The 25,580-nt window shown below is 41.7% G+C and overlaps 2 protein-coding genes across 2 annotated transcripts in view; one reads left to right on the top strand and one right to left on the bottom strand.

Annotated features, from left to right (window-relative positions):
* Window positions 1-225: 225 nt before the first annotated feature.
* LOC106561700 (B-cell receptor-associated protein 29) lies at window positions 226-10,116 on the top strand. Its single transcript, XM_045688502.2, has 8 exons — window positions 226-255; window positions 1,256-1,364; window positions 4,371-4,471; window positions 5,217-5,364; window positions 5,729-5,864; window positions 6,187-6,283; window positions 8,660-8,760; window positions 9,465-10,116. Exons 2-8 carry the CDS (start codon window positions 1,273-1,275, stop codon window positions 9,501-9,503), a joined length of 714 nt encoding a protein of 237 aa, XP_045544458.1. The 5' UTR covers window positions 226-255; window positions 1,256-1,272; the 3' UTR covers window positions 9,504-10,116.
* A 923-nt stretch (window positions 10,117-11,039) lies between these two features.
* LOC106561698 (solute carrier organic anion transporter family member 1C1) overlaps window positions 11,040-25,580 on the bottom strand; it is a 32,174-nt gene continuing 17,633 nt past the window's right edge. The window contains exons 8-13 of the mRNA XM_082956637.1: window positions 24,081-24,276; window positions 23,658-23,823; window positions 21,203-21,393; window positions 20,934-20,998; window positions 20,735-20,852; window positions 11,040-16,181 (exon numbers count right to left, since the gene is read on the bottom strand). Coding sequence (XP_082812763.1) covers window positions 15,947-16,181; window positions 20,735-20,852; window positions 20,934-20,998; window positions 21,203-21,393; window positions 23,658-23,823; window positions 24,081-24,276 — 971 coding nt within the window. The 3' untranslated portion in view covers window positions 11,040-15,946. The remainder of the gene's footprint in view (window positions 16,182-20,734; window positions 20,853-20,933; window positions 20,999-21,202; window positions 21,394-23,657; window positions 23,824-24,080; window positions 24,277-25,580) is intronic.

The raw sequence follows: 25,580 nt of genomic DNA on the forward strand, positions 1-25,580 counted from the left end.
ACCTTATTTATTAGTTATCTTCAATACAATGACAGGGGTTTACTTTCAGCTTAGAATATCGCATGGTCATGGCTTTATTTAAGGGCATAGGGGTCTTGTTCAAGTTCTCAGGTGACGTCAGGGCTTAAGAGGCTGGTCATGAACAGCTGTTGTGCAGGGCGGGGGGGAGGGGGGGGTGGGTTGGTGGGGGGTTTCAGAGGAGGGGGTGGGGGTATGTTCTGTCCTGGTCTAGTTCTAATCTACCATATTTGTCGGGTAAGATTCAAACTCTATTTCTGCTTGTTTGGGTGTGTCGACATGGTTCCCATGTACAGTATAGAAAGCAAGATAACGTACTGTTGATTTGACAAATGATCTTTAGGTGATCAACTGTGGCGAAGTTAGAAAATAACTTGAGATATAAATAACTTTGGCTGCACTGTATTTGTAAATGCATGTTAACAGTTAACATGTTAGCCACTCATGCTGTAGAGCATTAGGAATAGTTATAGACTATTTCTGGTGTCTCTATTGTTTTACCAACACCAACGTTTCGGTATACATTGTTATGATATCTCCACAGTGCCCACACTGTTATGTAGCTAAAGAACCGGTAAAGAATTTCTCTTCTGGTCAGATCAGGGAAATTCACTCAGTTGATTAGATTATTAAATGAACTTGTAAAGGTTTGCATTGTTTGCATTCGGTTCAAATTCCATTCATATTTTGAACATGGACTCAGTGATAGAAAATAGGAAAGTCCAAAAAGTAAACACTAAACTAAAATAAAAGTATACTATATTCAGGTAACATGTGTATAATCATATGTTATTAACCCGCTGTAATAACTTGTAATCATCACGCCACTGTTACCTAGTATAGATTGATAAGAAGTGAATAGTCAGTGTATTGTTGGTCTATCGTCCCTCAAAGTCTTTTTCTGTCAGAACCACATGACAGTCTTCCCTGTGGCTCAGTTGGTAGAGCATGGTGTTTGCAACGCCAGCATGGTGTGTGCAACACCAGGGTTGAGGGTTGGATTCCCACGGGGGGCCAGAAAAAAAAAAGAAAAAAGGATGAAATGTATTCATTCACTACTGTAAGTCGCTCTGGATAAGAGCGTCTGCTAAATGACTAAAATGTAAATGCAAACACAGATTAAGGAGCCTTGTGATGTTTTGTACATAAGAACAAAAACATTTAGCTCAGTTTTGCCTGCTGGATATTGAATTGTGCATTTTATGTATGTATTTACAGTGTTGTTGTTTCTCCACAGTGGACTCCCAGCATAAGATGACTCTCCAGTGGACTGTGGTGGCTATCTTCCTTTATGTGGAGATAGCTGTCATTCTGATCCTTTGTCTGCCTTTTATATCTGCCAAGAGGTACTGTGGGGAATCATATCCTAGCATTTAACCAGGTTGAAGCGTTAAGCCTTCCCTTCTGACATTTGGCCAAAACTGTAACATTTACAGTCCAATCCCAAATTATTGGCACCCTTGATAAAGATAAGCAAAACAAAAAGTCTGTGTCTAATAAATAATACAAATACTGAGCTATGGGACATTAATATTATTTGAAACTAATACAGTTGAAGTCGGAAGTTTACAAATACTTAGGTTGGAGTCATTGAAACTCGTTTTTCAACCACTCCACAAATGTCTTGTTAACAAACTATACTTTTGGCATGTCGGTTAGGACATCTACTTTGTGCATGACACAAGTCATTTTTCCAACAATTGTTTACAGGCAGATTATTTCACTTATAATTCACTGTATCACAATTCCAGTGGGTCAGAAGTTTACATACACTGAGTTGGCTGTGCCTTTAAACAGCTTGTAAAATTCCAGAAAACGATGGCATGGCTTTAGAAGGTTCTGATAGGCTAATTGACATCATTTGAGACAATTGAAGGTGTACCTGTGGATGTATTTCAGGGCCTACCTTCAAACTCAGTGCCTCTTTGCTTGACATTATGGGAAAATCCAAAGAAATCAGCCAAGAACTCAGAAAAAAATGTGTAGACCTCCAAAAGTCTGTTTCATCCTTGGGAGCAATTTCCAAACGCCTGAAGGTACCACGTTCATCTATACAAACGATAGTACACAAGTATAAACACCATGGGTGTCACGACTTCCACCGAAGTCGGTTCCTCTCCTTGTACGGGCGGCGTTCGGCGGTCGACGTCACCGGTCTTCTAGCCATCGCCGCTCCACCTTTCATTTTCCATTTGTTTTGTCTTGTTTTTCCTGCGCACCTGGTTCACATTCCCTCATCAGACTAAATGTATATTACCCTCTGTTTCCCCCATGTCTGTGTGTGGAATTGTTCTTTGTGTAGGTTGTTACGCTACAGGCTGGCTTGCGCTAGGTTTGTTTCAAACCTAGGTTTGTTTGTTTTGTTTAATCCGGTTCATGTTACCGAGGTTGTGCTTTGTGCTGCCTCGCCTGTGCCTTTGGGCCAGGGTGTATATTAAAGTTCTCCTGTTATCACCCATCTCTGCTCTCCTGCGCCTGACTTCCCAGCAACCAGTCACTCACCCCGTTACAATGGGACAAACAATAGTACGCAAGTATAAACACCATGGGACCATGCAGCCGTCATACCGTTAAGGAAAGAGACGCGTTCTGTCTTCAAGAGATGAACGTACTTTGGTGCAAAAAGTGCAAATCAATCCCAGAACAACAGCAAAGGACCTTGTGAAGATGCTGGAGGAAACAGGTACAAAAGTATCTATATCCACAGTAAAATGAGTCCTATATCGACATAACCTGAATGGCCACTCAGCAAGGAAGACGCCACTGCTCCAAAACAGTCATAAAAAAAGCCAGACTACGGTTTGCAACTGCACATGGGGACAAAGATGATACTTTTTGGAGAAATGTCCTCTGGTCTGATGAAACAAAAATAGAACTGTTTGGCCATAATGACCATCGTTATGTTTGTAGGAAAAAGGGGGATGCTTGCAAGCCAAAGAACACCATCCCAACCGTGAAGAGCAGGGGTGGCAGCATCATGTTCTGGGGGTGCTTTGCTGCAGGAGGGACTGGTGCACTTCACAAAATAGATGGCATCATGAGGGAGAAAAATTATGTGGATATATTGAAGCAACATCTCAAGACATCAGTCAGAAAGTTAAAGCTTGGTCGCAAATGGGTCTTCCAAATGGACAATGACTCCACACATACTTCCAAAGTTGTGGCAAAATGGCTTTAGGACAACAAAGTCAAGGTTTTGGAGTGGCCATCACAAAGTCCTGACCTCAATCCTATAGAACACTTGTGGGCAGAACTGAAAAAGCGTGTGCGAACAAGGAGGCCTACAAACCTGACTCAGTTACACCAGCTCTGTCAGGAGGAATGGACCAAAATTCACCCAACTATTTGTGGGAAGCTTGTGGAAGGCTACCTGAAACATTTGACCCAAGTTAAACAATTAAAAGGCAATGCTACCAAATACTAATTGAGTGTATGTAAACTTCTGACCCACAGGGAATGTGATGAAAGAAATAAAAGCTGAAATAAATCATTCTCTCTACTATTATTCTGACATTTCACATTCTTAAAATAAAGTGGTGATCCTAACTGCCCTAAGACAGCGAATTTTTACTAGGATTAAATGTCAGGAATTGTGAAAAACTGAGTTTTGGCTAAGGTGTATATAAACTTCCGACTTCAACTGTATATACAATTCAAATACTGAGCTATAATGTAGCAAACAATTAATAATAATGATATTATTTTATACTAAAAGAATTGATCAGAGAAAGATAATAATGATATTATAATGATATTATTTTATACTAAAAGAATTGATCAGAGAAAGACATTTTCTTAAACAAGTAACAATTTTTTGTCTCAAAAAGTTAGGGGTCAAAATTATTGATACCTCTAAAAATTCTCATAAATAAAGTATTCAAAAGTTTACTATTTGGTCCCATATTCCTAGCACGCAATGACTACATCAAGCTTCTGACTTTACAAACTTGTTGGATGCATTTGATGTTTGTTTTGTTTGTGTTTCAGATTATTTTGTGCCCAATAGAAATGAATGGTAAATAATGTATTGTGTCATTTGGAGTCACTTTTATTGTAAATAGAATATGTTTCTAAACACTTCTATATTAATGTGGATGCTACCATGACTATGGATGGATAATCCTGAATTGGGAATATCGGGAATCGGGAATATTGATGAGTGAGAAAGTTACAGAGCATCAAAGATCATCCCCTCAAGACATGCTAATCTCTCACCAGGTTAGCATTTCTTGGGGGTATGATCTTTGACCCTCTGTAACTTATTTACACAGACATATACAAAGAACCAAGTAACTTGTTGTCTGTAACTACTCATTCTTTAAATTTCTAACTCTTACTTTCGCTTTTTGCAGATGGCGATCACTGTTCAACCTGAGTATATGGAACTGGTTCGCTCCGTATTGGAACAAGGGATTCTTTACCATGATACTCATCCTCATCATTCTTTTCTGTGGTAACTCATCATACTTGCAGTATATTGGTTGGGTCTTTGGTATGGCAACACTGAATCTATTGTAGATAGATAGTCAGAAAGTTTTCCATAATGACACCTTTTATAGGATTGCGGGGTAATTCTCCTTGTTCTATAGTTTCATCTCATAGTCTAGTGACATATTATACACATTACAAGACATACAAAGGCATATACGTGCTTATATCAACAAGTTATAAAGCATTATACCTGGCTTTACACAGTGTTACAATCAGTCCTGTAGTCCAGCGATCCCCAACTGGGGACCAGCTGGGGATTTTATTTGGCCCCAAAAGTGTTATTTTTTATTGTTGGACATAAAAGACCAGAAAACCAGCTCCAAGGGCTTTTCATCACACAAATATTATATCTGTTTGGGCTTCATGGAGTCAATTTGCAGTCTACAAATTGTTTGGAAATATTTCGCGGCCCCCTGACAGCTGAATCTAGTGATAATCCCTGCTGTAATGTGCTATAGTTGCTATACGTCACTGTTACACCTGTTCCCTGTTTCCACCCTAAGATGCTCTGAGAGAGGTGAGGCAGTACTCCAGTGCAGAGCCCGTGGGAAACGGCAAGCTTATTAACTTCAGCCTGTTGTTATACTAGTAATCAGTTCTCTATGCTCCATACACTGTCCCCATGTGAGAACCCTTTGAATAACCTTTTTTTTTAAGAGCGTAGATATAGACACTAATACAACTGTTCCCTGTATCTCCCTCCTAAGATGCTCTGAGAGAGGTGAGGAAGTACTCCAATGCAGAGCCCATGGGAGAAGCCAAGCTGAACCCCAACCTGTTTGACCACCTCCACATGAAGCTGTTCAGATCCCAGAGGAACCTCTACATCTCTGGCTTCTCCCTCTTCCTCTGGCTGTGAGTCCTACTTAATATTATCACTCAGGAAAGTTAGGTTGGTTTATCATAGATGACATGCAACAACTTCCTGGGGTTAGGGTTGTGGTTGAAGCTAGTTAGGGTTGAACTGGGATGTGACCATTAAGTTAGGGTTATGGTTAGGGTTGTGGTTAGGGTTGCAAAAGGTTTTCCAGAAATCCAGGTGGAGAATTCCTGAATTTTCTGCTTATTCCTTCCTGATTCCACAAATCTTCCAAACGGGATTTCTGGAAAACTAGGGACTTTTGGGAAAGTTACCAGAATTTTTTAACCCTAGTTATGGTTGAGGCTAGGGTTACTTCGGGTTAGTGTGTCACTCATTTATCACTTCTTGCCCCTGTAGTGTGATGCGGCGAGTGGTGACTCTGATAAACCAGGTGGCCATCGCTACGGTAACAGGGACCAGCCTGCAAACCCAGGCGGAAAGCGCCAATCAGGCAGCCAAGAAGTACCAGGAGGACAACCTGCTTCTGAAACAGGTGAACACCAGAGTCAGGAAGAGGGCCTGGAAGGGGCACTATCTGACTTTATATGTACAGTAGAGAGTCGATAGTCATCTCTCGTGGAAGACTTAAAACATAAATGTTTAACAAACTTAAGCTAGCCAAGGAGTTGTGAAGGGTATTTTTGTCAGATGATGTCATTGTTGTGTTTCTTGTTTGTGTGCACTTTATTGCACCGTTATGTAACCATGTGATGTACGAAATTGTTTTCCTAACTGACAAATAAACCATTCATTCATGCATGAGAACATTTACCTCACAATAAAATAACTAATATAAGAAAGTGCTGTCTGCTCAGGCTCTGCTGGATGAGGAGAAAAACACAACTGCAGGCAAACGGCTACTGAGGAAGGAGGCAGAGAAGTTGATGGAGGAACTGAAGACTGCAGAGGATGGTGGGTAATCAGGAATTGAATCAAGAATTAAACTGTTTAATGTTTACTTTGCATTTTTTTGATTAACTGAATTTAAATGGAATTGACCACCAAACCTGTCTTCAAATCAAATTTTATTTGTCACATGCTTCATAAACTAACAGTGAAATGTTTACTTACGGGCAGTGGTGGAAAAAGTACCCAAATGTCATACTTGAGTAAAAGGAAAGATACCTTCATAGAAAATGACTTAAGTAAAAGTGAGTCACCCAGTAAAATACTACTTGAGTAAAAGTATTTGGTTTTAAATGTACTGAACTATCAAAAGTAAATTTAATTGCTAAAATATACTTAAGTATCCAAAGTCAAAGTAAAAGTACAAATCATTTCAAATTCCTTATATTAAGCAAACCAGATGGCGCCATTTTCTTGTTTTATTTCTTTAAGGAAAGCCAGGGGCCAAACTCCAACACTCAGACATAATTTACAAAAGAAGCATGTCTGTTTAGTGAGTCCGCCAGATCAGAGGTAGGGGACGACCAGGGATGTTCTCTGTTTAGTGAGTCCTCCAGATCAGAGGCAGTAGGGATGACCAGGGATGTTCTCTGTTTAGTGAGTCCGCCAGATCAGAGGCAGTAGGGACGACCAGGGATGTTCTCTGTTTAGTGAGTCCTCCAGATCAGAGGCAGTAGGGATGACCAGGGATGTTCTCTGTTTAGTGAGTCCTCCAGATCAGAGGCAGTAGAGATGACCAGGGATGTTCTCTGTTTAGTGAGTCCTCCAGATCAGAGGTAGGGGACGACCAGGGATGTTCTCTGTTTAGTGAGTCCTCCAGATCAGAGGCAGTAGGGATGACCAGGGATGTTCTCTGTTTAGTGAGTCCTCCAGATCAGAGGCAGTAGAGATGACCAGAGATATTCTCATGATAAGTGTGTGAATTAGACCCTTTTCCTGTCCTGCTAAGCATTCAAAATGTAACGACTACTTTTGAGTGTCGGGGAAAATGTATGGAGTAAAAAGTAAATTATTTTCTTGTAGTGAAGTAAAAGTAAAAGTTGTCAAAAACATAAATAGTCAAGTAAAGTACAGATACCCCAAAAAACTACTTAAGTAGTACTTTAAAGTATTTTTACTTCAGTACTTTACACCACTGTTTACGGGCCATTCCCAACAATGCAGAGAGAACAATATAGACAAGAGGAATAAATAAACAATGACGATAACTTGGCTATATACACATGGTACCAGTCCTGAGTCGATGTGCAGGGGTATGAGGTAATAACTTGGCTATATACACAAGGTACCAGTCCTGAGTCGATGTGCAGGGGTATGAGGTAATAACTTGGCTATATACACAAGGTACCAGTCCTGAGTCGATGTGCAGGGGTACGAGGTAATTGAGGTAGATATGTACATGTAGGTAGGGGTCACGCATAGGGCTGATGTGGTGACTGTATTACCACCACACCGGTGATCACGAGTCATGAAGGCAGTCGAATTCCACGTGACCATTTAGCCATGGTAATTAGGACTTCTCCAAGCTCTGATGCTATTGATGGTCATTAGTAGCCTACCAAACGTGCTAACTTCATACTATAAAATAATACCACGGAATTCTAAGCAAATCTTGTCTGCTAAATGAACTTGTGTAGCCCACAGCATGTATAAAACGGCAAAACATATCTCAACGTTTATTGAACAACTAAAGTTATATTAATAACTCTAAATTAAGCATATAGGAGGACCTATTTCATTGTTAACTGCTCACAGAATTTATTTGGAAAATAAAAATAAATAAATCAGCTTTGTTCAATTGTATTCTTCATACTATAAAATAATGCCAAGGAATTCTAACCAAATGTTGTCTGCTAAATGAACTTGTGTAGCCCACAGCCATATGGCATAGCCAGATCAGGGCCTAACTTAAGGACAACTCAGAGTATGCTTTTCTGTTCTTCTAAAATAGATGACATTTTCTTCATATCATGCTTCTTTAGACCTGCCTAAAATAAATAATGGATTTATTGTGAAGGTGTAGACTATATTACATGGATTTATTGTGAAGGTGTAGGCTACATTACATGGATTTATTAGGACTTTTTAAAAATGTAGATGTTCCAAAGGTCTGCATCAGTGGCTTGTAGGCTGTGTGTGGAAGCCAGGAGATGCTAAATGTGTTAACGTTAATTAACAGTCAATTACCGTGAGACCGACAGTTATTTGCTTGACAATCGCCGGCTGCCGAAATGTTGTGACCTCCACAGCCCTAGTCTAGCACATCAGAATAATAGCTTAACTTTTGCATACGTAGGCTGTTGTATCCAATTTCAAAGACAGTTGTTATGTATAAAATCTATATGTCAGTATACGTGAGTGAAGTGTGTGTTGTCTGTGCAGCTGTGCGTAAGTCTAATGCTGAGGTGGAGGCCATGAAGAGGCAGACTAACGGTCTGACAAAGGAGTATGACAGACTGTTGACAAAGCACAACGAACTACAGGTAATATACACACACACACACACACACACACACACACACACACACACACACACACACACACACACACACAGTCTTATAGAACTAACCTTGTGGGGACACACAATTCAGTCCCATTAAAAATGGGTCCCATTAACCCTAAACCTAACCCTAGCTCCTATCCCTAACCTTAACCTTAACCTTAGCCCTAACCTTAACCCTAACCTTAACCTTAACCCTAACCTTAACCCTAACCTTAAACCTAATTCTAACCTTAAACCTAATTCTAACCCTAACACTATTTCTAACCGTAACGCTAAACCTCCTTGTGGGGACCAATAAAATATCCCCAGTTGGTAAAATGTTCATTCACTATTCTTGTGGGGACTTCTGGTCCACACAAGTATAGTTAAACATGTCCACACACACAAAACACACACGCACACACACACACACACACACACACACACACACACACACACACACACACACACACACACACACACACACACACACACACACCGCGCCACACACACACACACACACACACACACACACACACACACACACGTCAATGCATCATGGTAGGCATATTTGTGATTGGTTCTCAATTCATTTGACCCTAATCTACCCCCAATAAATGAATCGCAAATAACTTTTCACCAACATTGATAGGACTGATTTCACCACTTGACTGTCTATTTTTTTTATTACTATTTGAAATTCAGAATCTTCAGGGTGGAGCTGGAGACAAGAAGGATCAATAAGGACAGGATCCAAATCGTTGATCCAGATGACTAGTGTCAAAGACAGAAGGTAGCCAGCCACAGCTGTGTGACTTCACATGGAGACCAGCTATTCACTCTTCATTAATCTCTGTCTTATGTATACTGTACTGTGCATGGGAAAAGGTAGAGTTACTCAACACTTGTTATTCAATGTATCCACATGTATTTGTATTGTAACTAAGATAGGGAGCTAAAATTGTGTCATGTTTGAAGAAGGAACAGAGGATTTTGTGTCTGTAAACATGTAGTCTTAAATTCCTTCTCTGGAGCTCATGTAATGTCCGTGGTTAATTGCTTTGCCGTTTTAAATCATAGTATAGTACATTAGTACTTTAAAGTATACTACTTGTATCGTATATACTCAAAGTGCATTATGCTAATATGCCGAGCTTTCAGCTTATGAAATGTAAAATCCCATTTTACATCTGTACCCAGTGGGCAAAATTGGTGGAAATGATGTCACAGTTTACAACCAGAACTGGTTACGTGGAGGGTATACCCTCAGATCAACTGGGAATGTGTTTTTGCTGAGTACCATGAAGTGGCATGATCCTCTTGTGTTCAGTGATTAAAAGACAAGCATTTGAACAAATCCAACGTTTGAGGCATTATGTACAGTATAAGGAAAGCACAAACTGAAGAGATAATGTAGGTGAGATGTGGGAAGACAGGACAGGTAATGTAGGAAGACAGGACAGGTATTGTAGATGAGATGTGGGAAGACAGGACAGGTAATGTAGGTGAGATGTGGGAAGACAGGACAGGTAATGTAGGTGAGATGTGGGAAGACAGGACAGGTAATGTAGGAAGACAGGACAGGTAATGTAGGTGAGATGTGGGAAGACAGGACATGTAGGTGAGATGTGGGAAGACAGGACAGATAATGTAGGTGAGATGTGGGAAGACAGGACAGATAATGTAGGTGAGATGTGGGAAGACAGGACAGATAATGTAGGTGAGATGTGGGAAGACAGGACAGGTAATGTAGGAAGACAGGACAGGTAATGTAGGTGAGATGTGGGAAGACAGGACATGTAGGTGAGATGTGGGAAGACAGGACAGATAATGTAGGTGAGATGTGGGAAGACAGGACAGATAATGTAGGTGAGATGTGGGAAGACAGGACAGATAATGTAGGTGAGATGTGGGAAGACAGGACAGATAATGTAGATTAGATGTGGGAAGACAGGACAGGTAATGTAGATTAGATGTGGGAAGACAGGACAGGTAATGTAGATGAGATGTGGGAAGACAGGACAGGTATTGTAGATGAGATGTGGGAAGACAGGACAGATAATGTAGATTAGATGTGGGAAGACAGGACAGGTAATGTAGATGAGATGTGGGAAGACAGGACAGGTATTGTAGATGAGATGTGGGAAGACAGGACAGATATTGTAGATGAGATGTGAGAAGACAGGACAGGTAATGTAGAAAGACAGGACAGTGGATACTGTACGTTTTGAAAAACAACTGTATTTTCATTGTTAAAATGATTAACACACTAGTGACTTTTTGGTTTATTTGAAACACCAACTTCTCAAATACTCAAATATAGGCAATTGTTTATTAAAAAAACTAAAGGCAATTGCTTATTTTGATATTCAAACACAGGTCTCAGAAAACAATTAATACTTGAAAGTATTTGAATATATGAAAGTTATTTGAAAACCAAAAAAATACATTTATTTGAGGGCTGACAGATATGTTATGAAGAACCAAAAACTACAGCAGTTAGTTGAATTAGATCATTAGTAGATGAATTGGAGAAAAATACATTTAAAGATGCTAAAACATGAACATGTATTGATCTAAATAATGGAAGTAATGTAAACCAAACAGGTATTTAGCTAGATCTAGGCAATTGTTTATAAGGGACATTTACTCATCTCAACATTAGAGTAGAACACTTTTTCATTAAAATACATAAAATACATTTTCATAATGAGTGACATAAGGTAACGCAGTAACACTTGACATCAAGTTCTTATAAACATGTAGTAACTGTGATTATTACAACAATAGCAACATTGTTGATACATAGGATAGGACTTCAGAAATATTGGAGTTATTATACAATAAGGAACAGGAACGATTGCTTTTGTGTACAGTAGTTACAAAACCAACACTCAGCTCATTGCTATGCAATTTAAATGTGATTACCAAAAGTATTATGCATCCTGCTAATGAAATGTTGCTCTAAAAGTAATGACAGTGTAATTACAGTAATTACAGGCTCAATAACAGTTTAATATTACTGAGAATGCTAACAACTGTTAAATTACGGCTATTAAGTGTAAGGGGACTAAATACCCCAAAACAGCCTCCTTGAATCAATGACAGCCATACAGGTGGAAAATCATGTTCATTTGTATTCTAAGTAAACTATCCCTTTAAAGATGGTATAGTGTGTGTTTTGAAACAAGAACATAGACATGGACAAAGTGGTTCAAAGTTGTTTTTTGCTAAGCATCCAACTTTCTGTTTGCAATGTTTACAAATGGCTTTTCATTTCTCTGCAGTATTTTCAGGTGGCATAATATGAATTGCAACTTTCAACCTTTTCAGTGGTATGTTGAAAGAGCCATGCAGTAATTAATTGTCATAACCTATTCATATTTATCTGTACAAAATATCGTTGGTTGGTTTGACTTCGTTATGTACACCTGGGGTATGTTCAGGAGAATGTCCATTTACAGAATGTTCAGATAGAAATGTATTGTGCAGATCAAATATGACTGTCAGATAGATTGGAATAGAATAGGAGATTGTATTTGCTCTATTCGTTCTATTTCTATCTGCAACATGCAGTCCTTGATACAGCCCTGCCATTAGTTGAAGGCAGCCAATCCAATCGTTTCTGTTCCAGATACAACCCTCCCTTTAGTCGAAGGCAGCCAATCCAATAGTTTCTGTCCAGATACAACCCTCCCATTAGTTGAAGGCAGCCAATCCAATAGTTTCTGTCCAGATACAACCCTCCCATTAGTTGAAGGCAGCCAATCCAATAGTTTCTGTCCAGATACAACCCTCCCTTTAGTCGAAGGCAGCCAATCCAATAGTTTCTGTCCAGATACAACCCGCCCTTTAGTTGAAGGCAGCCAATCCAATAGTTTCTGTCCAGATACAACCCTCCCTTTAGTCGAAGGCAGCCAATCCAATAGTTTCTGTCCAGATACAACCCTCCCTTTAGTTGAAGGCAGCCAATCCAATAATTTTTTGAAAAGTTGCACTTCCAGAAATCTGTATTCAAATATATTTGTTGAAGTATTCATTTTGGAGGGATTTGTATTCAAATAGTCTCCTCCAAAGTAACAATTTATTACCCCCCCCCCCTCTAAAAATAGTTACTTTCCATGAAGCATGTTAAGAACTACAGTTATCCCAGGTCTGCAATCAGGTAGATTAATAATACAGTGAGGTATTGGTGTGGTTTCTTGCCAACTCCTATGATCGTTGTCGCAAACAGATCTGGGGAAGGCTAGAATCAAGTTAAGGTATGGACTTAAAATGTAACTTTTGTGCGTGAGGTCATTGCATTTTATCTGGTCATTGTCCACCTGAAGTGATCAGTCTATGTACGGAACTAATGTACGGAACTAATGCATGGAACTAATGTACGGAACTAATGTACGGAACTAATGCACGGAACTAATGTACGGAACTAATGTACGGAACTAATGTACGGAACTAATGCATGGAAGCGGAACTGGAACTGTTCTAAAATTTTTACATTTAATAAATATAAAATACTAGATAATACTGGCACAGTCATGTCGTTCAGATTTTAAACCAAAGCCAAGAAATGAAAAAAACATGACCAACCCACAGATCCCATTTCAAATACAAACATAAAAACAACAATTTCTACATAAACCATTAACAAACAAAAAACGACATTCCTTTCTACAAAACAAAACTGGTTCCATTTATGTACAGTGGCTTGTGAAAGTATTCACCCCCCTTGGCATGGTCTTCATGGTGCTGCTTGCTTGGTGGTGCCCCTTGCTTAGTGGTGTTGCAGACTCTGGGGCCTTTCAGAACAGGTGTATATATACTGAGATCATGTGACAGATCATGTGACACTTAAATAAAGTTTACCTGTGTGCAATCTAACTAATTATGTGACTTCTGAAGGTAATTGGTGGCACCAGATCTTATTTAGGGGCTTCATAGCAAAGGGGATGAATACATATGCACCCACCACTTTTCCATTTACATTTTTTTTTTTTTTAAATAACTTCTTTTTTTCATTTCACTTCACCAATTTGGACAAATTTGTGTATGTCCATTACATGACCTCCAAATAAAAATCTATTTAAATTTAAATTAAAGGTTGTAATGCAACAAAATAGGAAACTCGCCAAGGGGGATGAATACTTTTGCAAGGCACTGTAAAACACAAATGTGATTTTTTTAACATTCAAGAAATGTATTTTTGTTCCATACAGTCATGAGTCTACACACCGCATGCAGTCTTCTTTTGCTGCCTAAAAATACAAAATAAAATGGATTAAATCAGATATTTCCCCCCTATCGATCTACACAACCTACTTCAAATTTAAGTGAAATAAATATTACAAATTCATTTTCCAAATTACTAAGAAATATAAAGTGGGGATGTATTGATTGTGTAAGAGTTAACACTTGGTGCAAGTACCTTCAGCAGCGATTACAGCTGTGAATCATTTTTTATAAGGTTCTACTAACCTTGCAAAACTCTTAGGGTAACATATATCCATTGTTGTTGTAAAAATGGCTCAAGCTCAGTAAATATTTACACTGAACAAAAATATATACGCAACATGTAAAGTGTTGGTCCCATGTTTCATGAGCTGAAATAAAAGATCCCAGAAATGTTCCATATGCACAAAAAGCGTATTCCTCTCAAATGTTGAGCAAAAATTTGTTTACATCCCTGTTAGTGAGCATTTATCCTTTGCCAATATAATCCAGCCACCTGACAGGTGTGGCATAATCAAGAAGCTGATTAAACAGCATGATCATTACACAGACTCTGGGGACAATAAAAGACCACTCTAAAATGTGCAGTTTTGTCACACAACAAGATGCCACAGATGTCTCAAGTTGAGGGAGCGTGCAATTGGCATGCTTTCTGAAGGAATGTCCACCAGAATCTGTTGCCAGAGAGGTGAATGTTAATTTGTCTACCATAAGCCCCCTCCAAAGTTGTTTTAGAGAATTTGGCAGTACGTGCACCCGGCCTCACAACCATAGACCACGTGTATGGCGTCATGTGTGCGAGCGGTTTTCTGATGTCAACATTGTGAACAAAGTTCCCATTGGTGGCAGTGGGGTTATGGTATGGGCAGGCATAAACTATGGACAAACACAATTGCAGTGACAACATCCTGAGGCCCATTGTCGTGCCATTTGTCCGCCGCCATCACCTCATGTTTTAGGTTGATAATGCACGGTCCCATGTTGCAAGGATCTGTACACAATTCCTGGAAGCTGAAAATGGCCCAGTTCTTCTATGGCCTGCATACTCAGACATGTCACCCATTGAGCATGTTTGGGATGCTCTGGTTCCAGCCAATATCCAGAAACTTCGCACAGCCATTGAAGAGGAGTGGGAATGATCAACTCTATGTGAAGGAGATGTGTCGAGCTGCATGAGGCAAATGGTGGTCACACCAGATACTGACTGGTTTTCTGATCCACGCCCCTACTTTTTATTAAAGGTATCTGTGACCAACAGATTCATTTCTGTATTCCCAGTCATGTGAAATCCATAGATTAGGGTGTAATTAATTTATTTCAATTTCCTTATATGAAATTTAACTCAGTAAAATCTTTGAAATAACTTTCTTTCACTTTTTGAAAATGTGGAGTTGAGTAGATTTGAAGGAAAAATATCTAATGTAATCCCTTTTTAGATAAAAAATGTAATGCAGCAAAATGTGAATACTCTGCAAGGGGTGTGTGTACTTTCACTAGGTACTGTATAAACAAAAAACAGCAATTTTTTTCACATCATCTACAGGAGTACAGTACAAATAGACTTTATGCTCTTCTCTCCTCGCTAAATCGCTTGTATTCAGGGTGGAAAAATACATAAAAAGGAGATGTCAGGGCATATATTGGTGTCAGTGGAGCAGGTACACAACGGTATGGAGTACCAGCACAGGGTACTGACACCTTTCACAAAAATATTTGCTGAATATTCACCCAAAAATAATTAACACTGGTACTGTCAAAATGATTACCGTTGTGGTGAACGGTGACAGTGCAAACATGGGCCTCTCAGACTGTTGGCAAACTTGCTAAACACAGTCTACTCCAACAGAGTTAACACACTTGGGGGAGATCACAACTAGCTTTATGTAGGCAAAAGTCGCTACACCGACACCTGTTTCATTCCGTCTTGGAGTCGATCTATGTTGAGCTATTGAGGACCATCAAAGGCGTGTCTCCCTGTCAGGGTTACAGTCCAGCGCTCTTACAAACTGATCACAGTGTAAAGAGTTGTTGCTCTCCTCTTTCCTGAGAGACTCGGACTCCATCTCTACATTCCCATTGGTCAGTGCCATTTTCTCTTCCTGCTTGACGTGCCTCCCGAGTAGAACGAAGCCCAGTATACACAGGAGGAAAGAGACAGTCCTCAGGCCCATAGTCAGACCCAGGTATACTACCCTAGAACAGAACAGAGGAGAGATTATGGTTAGGGTCAGAGTTAGGATTAGGGATAGGATCAGAGTTAGGATTGGGGGAGGGATAGTTTGAGTAAGGGTTAGGATTAGGGATAGGGTCAGAGCTAGGATTAGGGTTAGGAATGGTGTTAGGGTTAGGGTCAGAGTTAGGGAAAGCCAGTATACACAGCAAGCAAGAGATAACCGCTAGGCTACCTGCCATCTGCTAAGAGTTTTGGGCCTGTAACCGAAAAGTCCCTGGTTCGAATCCCTGAGCCCTCAAGGTGGAAAGATCTGCTGTTCTGCCCTTCAACAAGACAGTTAACCAACAAGAACTGCTCCCCGGGTGCTGATGACGTATTTTAGGCAGCCCCCCCCCCACATCTCTCGGAATCAGAGGGGTGGGTTAAACATGTCGGTTGAATGGATTCAGTTGTACAACTGACTACAGTCGGTATCCCCCTTCCAGTCCTTAGGACCAGAGCCAGACCCAGGTATACTATCCTAGAACAGACCAGAGGAGAGAATGAATCAGGGCGGCAGCTAGCGTTGGACTAGTAACCGAAAGGTTGCAAGATCGAATCCCCGAGCTGACAAGGTAAAAATCTGTTGTTCTGCCCCCTGAACAAGGCAGTTAACCCATTGTTCCTAGGCCGTCATTGTAAATAAGAATTTGTTCTTAACTGACTTGCCTGGTTAACAAACAAAAATCCTCAGAATAAACTAAAATAGGTTACACTTTTACACGAAGGAAACATTTAACGGGGTTGTAAGTGTTTGAAGTAGACCATTCTAAACTAACACTTTACATTAGTGTACATTAATGTTAACTGTTGCCCTAAAATAGAGCAGAGAGCATGAACACTAAAAACATGGCACAGTAAAACAAGGAAATAAGTATTTACTAAAACCAATGTGGGCTAACCCTATCCAAAGAGATGGAGCTGTACTGTAGAGGTTCACTAGGGGGAATTCCCACCTGAGTTAAGCATCCGACCTTAAATTTAGGCATGAAAATGGCATGCTATTCACCAGCTATTCACTCGGGGTGAAGATGGAATACATGAATGTGTCTACAGAGACACCGTACTCTGACATTGACTTAATTCCCTCATAATTCCACCACCTTTACATGTGAGGAAACTATGAAAAAAGTCTAGCGGACCTACCGAAATTATATGGCATTTTAACTTGAAGGGATGGGCATTCTTGAATGTGTTAATTATCGGCTAACCTGACTTTCTCTGTTTCCTGTCATGTAAAATATTAGTCACTATCAGTATCAACCGTCAGTAAGCCTAATAACCACATATATTCACCCTCCACTTTACTGTTCGTTCCCTTAAGTTGGTATAGCCTACATTATCATTCCATTAAATTCAATTGTTTCATTTACCTTCATTTGGTTCCTCTGTAAACGCCGTCACGGCTGTGTGGTTGTTGCTGACGATCATTAGTAAAAGTTGATCATATATATATAAAAGAAAGACATGTAGGCTAATTAAATTGTTCTGGAGTGGAGAGCACACCAAGCTGTAACGGTTTGAACTGACGCATGGCATAATACTTGGCCCGTGGTTAGTGCAGGCAATAGAACAGGGTATAGCCAACTATTGTACACTAATCTCCCTGTTATAATTCTATGTACACTAATCTTCCAACATTACCATGGGTTGAAGAAATTAATGTGGCAATTTTCTGAATGAATCAAACCGCATTTTTATTTATTTCATGCGTAAAGGCTCTCCAAACCTGTTTATGATTCATAAGTACTTTCCTAACCCTAAAATATCTACAAAATCAGAGTATTTTTTTTTATTGGTTCTGAAATGGAGAAGAAAATGCATATATTTAGATGCCTTTCTTTCATTGATCCAACAAAATCAAACTAAAAGTGTACAGCGTCTTTTAAAGGGATGGCCTTAAGATAAATGGACTGAAAACCGCAAGAAATAATCCGTTGGCCAGCAAGTGTGAGGGTTTTATGTTTTGATCGCTGGAGAAAAATTGTAAAACCAGTCATATGGTATCAAACTGAAGCATATCAACATCCCACTGGGCACACACTGGTTGAATCAACGATGTTTCAGCGTCATTTCAATTCAATTACGTTGAACCAACGTGGAATATATATTGAATTGACGTGTGTGCCCAGTGGTATATCATTTTATTTCAAAGTCAAATTTATGAAATGCTGGCTTTATAACTTGCAAGAATGACATTCGGAGAGTCAAGCTATAGACTTCTGTAGCCATGCGTAAAATACAGTATAGTGCCAAACCTACTGAGTTGATTTATGATTTTAATTATATGTATAGACTTTTAACTGAGGAGGAAGTCTGGGTATCAGCGTTTCTGTGGAACCCAGCAGAACGGTATCCCAAAGGCATCCCTTAGTCACATTAAGAGAGATTGGGGATCGTCATGTAATCAAACGTTGGTTATTGCCATAAATGATTATGCATTACTAACACTTGTCATCTTTTCTGTTTTCTTGTACTTTTCAAGTCTTTTGCAGTCGCTCTCTTAGTTAAGAGCCTGAGGGAGGAAGAGAAAGTCAAAATCTCCAACTGAAATGTCATTATCAGTTGTTCAATAGGACGGGTAATGGCAGATAGGAGGGGTTAGAGTGTTATTAGTGCGATTATGAATTCAGTCCGGGGCCTTAAGCCATGGAAGCAGATTACATAATCAAAGCCCATAAGTCTTGGAGGTGTGAACATACAAACTAATTATGAGAATATTAATCATGTTTTCTTTTCTGTTCATTTATAAGTAATTTCAAATTGTGTATAATGTTGAACAGTATGGATTTGGATTCTAGTTTGAAATATATTTATTCATGTTACCATACCAGAAGTTATTGATTACTTTACATGTATAAAGAATGCATATGTTAGGGGTCAAGAGGAACTAGGTGTGTTGAAAGTTACTGAGTGATATGGAAAGTTACTGAGTGAGACAAGTGCAGAAAATGCATATCGCGGAATCAGGAGCATGGGGGGGGGGGGGGGGGGGGGGGGGGCAGGTAGCCTAGTGGTTAGAGGGTTGGGCCACTAACCGAAAGGTTGCTAGATCAAATCCACAAGCTGACAAGGTAAAAATCTGTCGTTCTGCCCCTGAACAAGGCTGTTAACCCACTGTTCCCTGGATGGCTGCCATTGTAAATATGAGTTTGCTCTTAACTGACTTGCTGAGATAAATAAAGGTTAAACACTTAAAAAAAATTTAATGAGAGATGTGGAACTCAAGATAAGGTCAACAGATGAAAGAGAAGACACTGCTAGGAGGGTGGCCACAGGGGCAGACCATGTGATTATAGTCCTATTTCCACACCCATGAGGGTCCTAGACTTAGTCAGGGCCATGACAATACCAGTAAGATACTATCTTGGACATGTTAGGAGATGTCTCTGCCTAGTTGTGAGGTATAAAGACGTGTTTATGCGGTCTTTGCAGCTGTATGTCCCAGTGGGTGAATGAATACACTTGGTTAGATGTTTTCCTTTCCTTATTTCAATTTTTACTCCATTTGTTTAGAACCGAGCAACACTATCGGTAGCCACCGTCAGTTATACCCACAAACATTTACAACTGTCACTGACTTTAGTGTTAGTTTCCTTACATTTTGCATCATTCCATTACAGCGTTAGTTTACCTATCTTTCCGCTCTCACGTTCGTGTGGTTGTTCCTGAAGGATCGCTAACAACAGTGGATCATATCCGGCTAACTTATTATAAATTGTGCAATAATTTGGGACATGTAGCCTATTGGAATCACTATGAAACGCAGATCATACGGAGCAGTTTAAATCCGGAGCCTGGCACACGGTTCACATCGACTGGATCATACTGAGCAGTTTAAACCCGGAGCCTGGCACACGGTTCACCACAACTGGACTGTATAACAGTTCCATGATTAATGAGGATGATCAGGGTAGATTTATAGGACTATTGCTCAACCCTTATTGTCCACTTTTGTCAACTTCAAATTTTTCATAGATTAAACTATTCAACACGGCAACTTTCAGGGAGAATCAAACCACTATATTTTTTTTATTCGCCAATATATTTTGTGCGTAAAGGCTGTCCAGACCTGTTTTTTATTTTTTTATTATTCATATATACTTTGCTATCCTTAAATAATACACAAGATCAGAGTATTTTTACCAATTGGTGCTGACAAGGAGATTAATATGCAAGTATTTACCTGGCTTTCTTTCATGGATCCCTAATATTCTGAACTCTTCTCTCCGTATATTCTAGTAAGTCCGTCGAGGAATTTCTAATTAAAAAAGGTACACCAAATTTAATGGGATGGATTTAGATAAATGTACTAAAAATCATATTGAAATTAAAACTTGACGAGAAAAATCGGTTGGCCAGGAAGCGGGAGGGTTTTCAGCTGTTGAATTACATTTATTCGGCGCGTGCAAGGGAACCACGCCTGCAAAGCCATTACGCACCTGCATAAGGTAAGTCTGAATACCAACTACTGAAAAGTGCATAGTGAAAGGCGTAGTTTCCTACGTCTGAATTGACCCCCGAGGTGTTTTACCTGTAGGCTGTTGTGTTGTAGATTCTGCACGCTCCTCTTCCTCCGCATTTTGTGATTCCCCACTTTAAACAGGTCGTGTCTATGATGGCGCCGAAGTAGATAGGTGCAGGGATGCCAGCTAAAATCAATCAATCAATCAATCAATCAATCATTGACTAACTCAATCAATCAGTCAACCGAGGACATAAGTAATACTCACCCAGGGTCCGGGTGGCCAACGTGTGGACTCCAAGAGCAAGGGATTTAAACTCAGGCTTAATGCACCTATAAGAAGATTATTAGGGAGTTAGGGGAACTCCTTTAAAGGCCAACTAAACTTAATCCAACTGTTGTGATTAACTTGAACTTGAGTGACATCAAAGCATGATTTTTACAAAACTGTTTCCCCAAGTTGAACATGTCAGGATACAACCCATTTTGTATCATTGTTGCATTTCTCCAGTCCATCCACTAGATGGCCTCACTGACCTGATGAGAAGCATGAAGCCTGGCGTTCCACCCAGAGAGATTATGAAGGAAGTGATGACAGACAAGAAGAGGAAGTAGGGGAACATTGTGTCACAGCTGTCTCTGATTGGACAGTGACCCAGGGAGGCAGTCTGGTTACTGGGCTGAGAACCTGCCCCTGTCACCGCCACACACCTGCACTGGTCAAACACCTGGAGGAGAGGACATGGGGAGGGATCACTGAGTAGTAAAACATTGCAATAATATGGGAGTCCGGACTAGCGGTCTAGGGAGTTTGGACTAGCGGTCTAGGGAGTCTGGACTAGCGGTCTAGGGAGTCTGGACTAGCGGTCTAGGGAGTCTGGACTAGCGGTCTAGGGAGTCCGGACTAGCGGTCTAGAGAGTCCGGACTAGCGGTCTAGAGAGTCCGGACTAGCGGTCTAGAGAGTCCGGACTAGCGGTCTAGGGAGTCTGGACTAGCGGTCTGGACTAGCGGTCTAGGGAGTCTGGACTAGCGGTCTAGGGAGTCTGGACTAGCGGTCTGGACTAGCGGTCTGGGAGTCCGGACTAGCGGTCTGGACTAGCGGTCTAGGGAGTCTGGACTAGCGGTCTAGGGAGTCTGGACTAGCGGTCTAGGGAGTCTGGACTAGCGGTCTAGGGAGTCCGGACTAGCGGTCTAGGGAGTCCGGACTAGCGGTCTAGAGAGTCCGGACTAGCGGTCTAGAGAGTCCGGACTAGCGGTCTAGAGAGTCCGGACTAGCGGTCTAGAGAGTCCGGACTAGCGGTCTAGAGAGTCCGGACTAGCGGTCTAGAGAGTCCGGACTAGCGGTCTAGAGAGTCCGGACTAGCGGTCTAGGGAGTCCGGACTAGCGGTCTAGGGAGTCCGGACTAGCGTTCTTGGGAGTCTGGACTAGCGGTCTGGACTAGCGGTCTAGGGAGTCTGGACTAGCGGTCTAGGGAGTCTGGACTAGCGGTCTAGGGAGTCTGGACTAGCGGTCTAGGGAGTCTGGACTAGCGGTCTAGGGAGTCTGGACTAGCGGTCTAGGGAGTCTGGACTAGGGAGTCTGGACTAGCGGTCTAGGGAGTCTGGACTAGCGGTCTAGGGAGTCTGGACTAGCGGTCTAGGGAGTCTGGACTAGCGGTCTGGACTAGCGGTCTAGGGAGTCTGGACTAGTGGTCTAGGGAGTCTGGACTAGCGGTCTAGGGAGTCTGGACTAGCGGTCTAGGGAGTCTGGACTAGGGAGTCTGGACTAGGGAGTCTGGACTAGCGGTCTAGGGAGTCTGGACTAGCGGTCTAGGGAGTCTGGACTAGCGGTCTAGGGAGTCTGGACTAGCGGTCTAGGGAGTCTGGACTAGCGGTCTAGGGAGTCTGGACTAGCGGTCTAGGGAGTCTGGACTAGCGGTCTAGGGAGTCTGGACTAGGGAGTCTGGACTAGCGGTCTAGGGAGTCTGGACTAGCGGTCTAGGGAGTCTGGACTAGCGGTCTAGGGAGTCTGGACTAGCGGTCTAGGGAGTCTGGACTAGCGGTCTGGACTAGCGGTCTAGGGAGTCTGGACTAGTGGTCTAGGGAGTCTGGACTAGCGGTCTAGGGAGTCTGGACTAGCGGTCTAGGGAGTCTGGACTAGGGAGTCTGGACTAGGGAGTCTGGACTAGCGGTCTAGGGAGTCTGGACTAGCGGTCTAGGGAGTCTGGACTAGCGGTCTTGGGAGTCTGGACTAGCGGTCTTGGGAGTCTGGACTAGCGGTCTTGGGAGTCCGGACTAGCGGTCTTGGGAGTCCGGACTAGCGGTCTAGGGAGTCCGGACTAGCGGTCTAGGGAGTCTGGACTAGCGGTCTAGGGAGTCTGGACTAGCGGTCTAGGGAGTCTGGACTAGCGGTCTAGGGAGTCTAGACTAGCGGTCTTGGGAGTCTAGATAGTCTAGGGAGTCACCTCATGACTTCACATACACTGAGTATACCAAACATTAAGAACACCTTCCTAATATTGAGTTGCACCCCCTCCCTTTTGCCCTCAGAACAGACTCAATTCATTGGGGCATTGAATCTACAAGGTGTCGAAAGCGTTCCACAGGGATGCTGTCTCACGTTGACTCCAATGCTTCCCACAGTTGTGTCAAGTTGGCTGGACGTCCTTTGGGTGGTGGACCATTCTTGATACACTCAGGAAACTGTTGAGCGTGAAAAACCCAGAAGCGTTGCAGTTCTTGACACAAACCGGTGGTCTTGTCCATTCACTCTCTGAATGGCACACATGCACAATCCATGACTCAATTGTCTGAAGGCTTAATAGTTCATCTTTAACCTGTCTCCTCCTCTTCATCTACTCTGATTAAAATGGATTTAACAAGTGACATCAGTAAGAAATAATATCTTCCCACTGGATTCACCTGGTCAGTCTATGTCATGGAAAGAGCAGTTCTTAATGTTTTGTATAGTCCGTGTATAGGCCCAAGGGGAACGCTAGGATATCATCTCACTGTGTTTTTGCCTGCTCCGGTAGAGGATTTACAGCCAGCCAAACAGGGGGACACATAAGTGATCCCGTTCTCTCCACAGACAGGGTCCCAGTCACTCCCGGAGCACTGGCAACCGGAGTTACACTCAGAGAACAGAGATGGCTGCTGGTACGACAACCCCTCCACCCTGGACAAACACAAGAGACGGATAAAGAAACAACTGAAAAGGTACAGTATGTATTAGATTCTAGAAAGCTGTGTCAGAACATCACTGATCACTCATTTACGCAGACTGTTTTCTAGGTCAGTTCATAGCGACTCTGTTTTTGAGTGACATGTTTTTCTCTATTCTGAGTGACTAAGAATAGCTACTCGCTCCCAATAGAGTTTAGTTGAATACATAAAAGATGATGGGGGAGGTTTGTATCCAACGTGGAGACTTACCCTGTGTATGACATGGTTATCCCAGCCACCTTGGCATTGTCACAGCCCATGGCGAAGAAGAAGAGGGACAGGAAGTACCCCAGCAGGGAGGTCCCGAAGGCGAACTTAGCAGCTCCCATGACGCCCAGCTTGAACTTCTTCATGACCACACCCCCTGAGAACATCCCCAGAGCCACTGCAGGGATGTTGACCGTGCCTGAAGAGCAGAACAGACGTCAGCCATGCATGCACAGCACATAGAGGGAAGTTGAAAGAACCGTTCTAAATCGTACTACAGCTCCCCTGGAGCAGTTTTGACGGTTAAGTGTCTTTCAAGGGCACAACGTCAGGAGAAGGCATCTACAATACTGATACCATCAACCCTCTGGTTGGCAGCTCATTCCCAAACAGATTTCCCCATGGGATCTCTACAGACGTCATACGAATAACAAGTTTATACTACAGGGAGGGGAAGTGTGGAATTAGGGGTATAGCCAGGCCTGGCCCTTGGCATAAGCGACATAGGAGACCATTTAGGGCTTCGGGGCCCCCGACCCCAAAAATAAATAAATACATTTTTAGGAACTCAGTCAGGGTGTCAACTTACTGTTAAGAGTTAAAGACATTTTTTTTTTAACCAGGTAGGCCAGTTGAGAACAAGTTCTCATTTACAACTGCGACCTGGCCAAGATAAAGCAAAGCAGTGCAACAAAAACAACAACACAGAGTTACACATGGAATAAACAATCGTACACAATAGAAGAAGCTGTATACAGTGTGTGCAAATGAAGTAAGGAGGTAAGGCAATAAATAGGCCAATAGTGGCGAAGTAATTACAATTTAGCAATTAACACTGGAGTGTTATATGTGCATGCTTGATCCGGGGAATGTGGTCGAAGCCTCCGTGTGGATGGTGTGACGCAATTACGAAGAGACCAAATTGAGCTCCGTACTGCATCGCCGTGCGCCTCCCAAATGTTGCAACATTTTACATTTACATTTTAGTCATTTAGCAGACGCTCTTATCCAGAGCGACTTACAGTAGTGAATGCATACATTTCATTTCATGCATTTATTTATTTAAAAAATATATATTGTACTGGCCCCCCATGGGATTCGTACCCACAACCCTGGCGTTGCACACACCATGCTCTACCAACTGAGCCACAGGGACAATGCGGAGGGGTCCGTTTAGCTCTACATTGACATGATTGGTTGACGGTAGAGGGGGGCGGGAGGTCCCGAAAAAGAACACAAACTCACTTCCTTGACAACTTCCTTGACAACAGCTCTGCTCTGCTCCGCGAAGGCGAAAGAAGTATGAATGGTCTGACTTCTGCAGAGGCCGTATCACAGTAAATGCTGCACGGCCAATGCAGACGTCACATTGACCATGCAGCGCCTTTTAGAATACTAAAATACACAAGGTGCATCAGCAGTTATTAGTCTTATGTCAGTCACTGACAGTCACTCAATTAGCCCACGCCAGCTAACATTTTTTAGACTGGTAAGTTAGTCTGG

This window comes from Salmo salar, chromosome 10, assembly GCF_965601325.2.
Source record: "Salmo salar chromosome 10, fSalSal1, whole genome shotgun sequence".
In the NCBI taxonomy this organism is placed as follows: Eukaryota; Metazoa; Chordata; class Actinopteri; order Salmoniformes; family Salmonidae; genus Salmo; species Salmo salar.

Excerpts from the sequence above, each read along its gene's own strand:
- LOC106561700 (XM_045688502.2), top strand. The coding sequence starts at position 1,273 with ATGACTCTCCAGTGGACTGTGGTGGCTATCTTCCTTTATGTGGAGATA. Across the intron at positions 5,365-5,728 it reads TTCTCCCTCTTCCTCTGGCT|TGTGATGCGGCGAGTGGTGA; the intron begins GTGAGTCCTACT and ends TTGCCCCTGTAG. Across the intron at positions 6,284-8,659 it reads ACTGAAGACTGCAGAGGATG|CTGTGCGTAAGTCTAATGCT; the intron begins GTGGGTAATCAG and ends TTGTCTGTGCAG.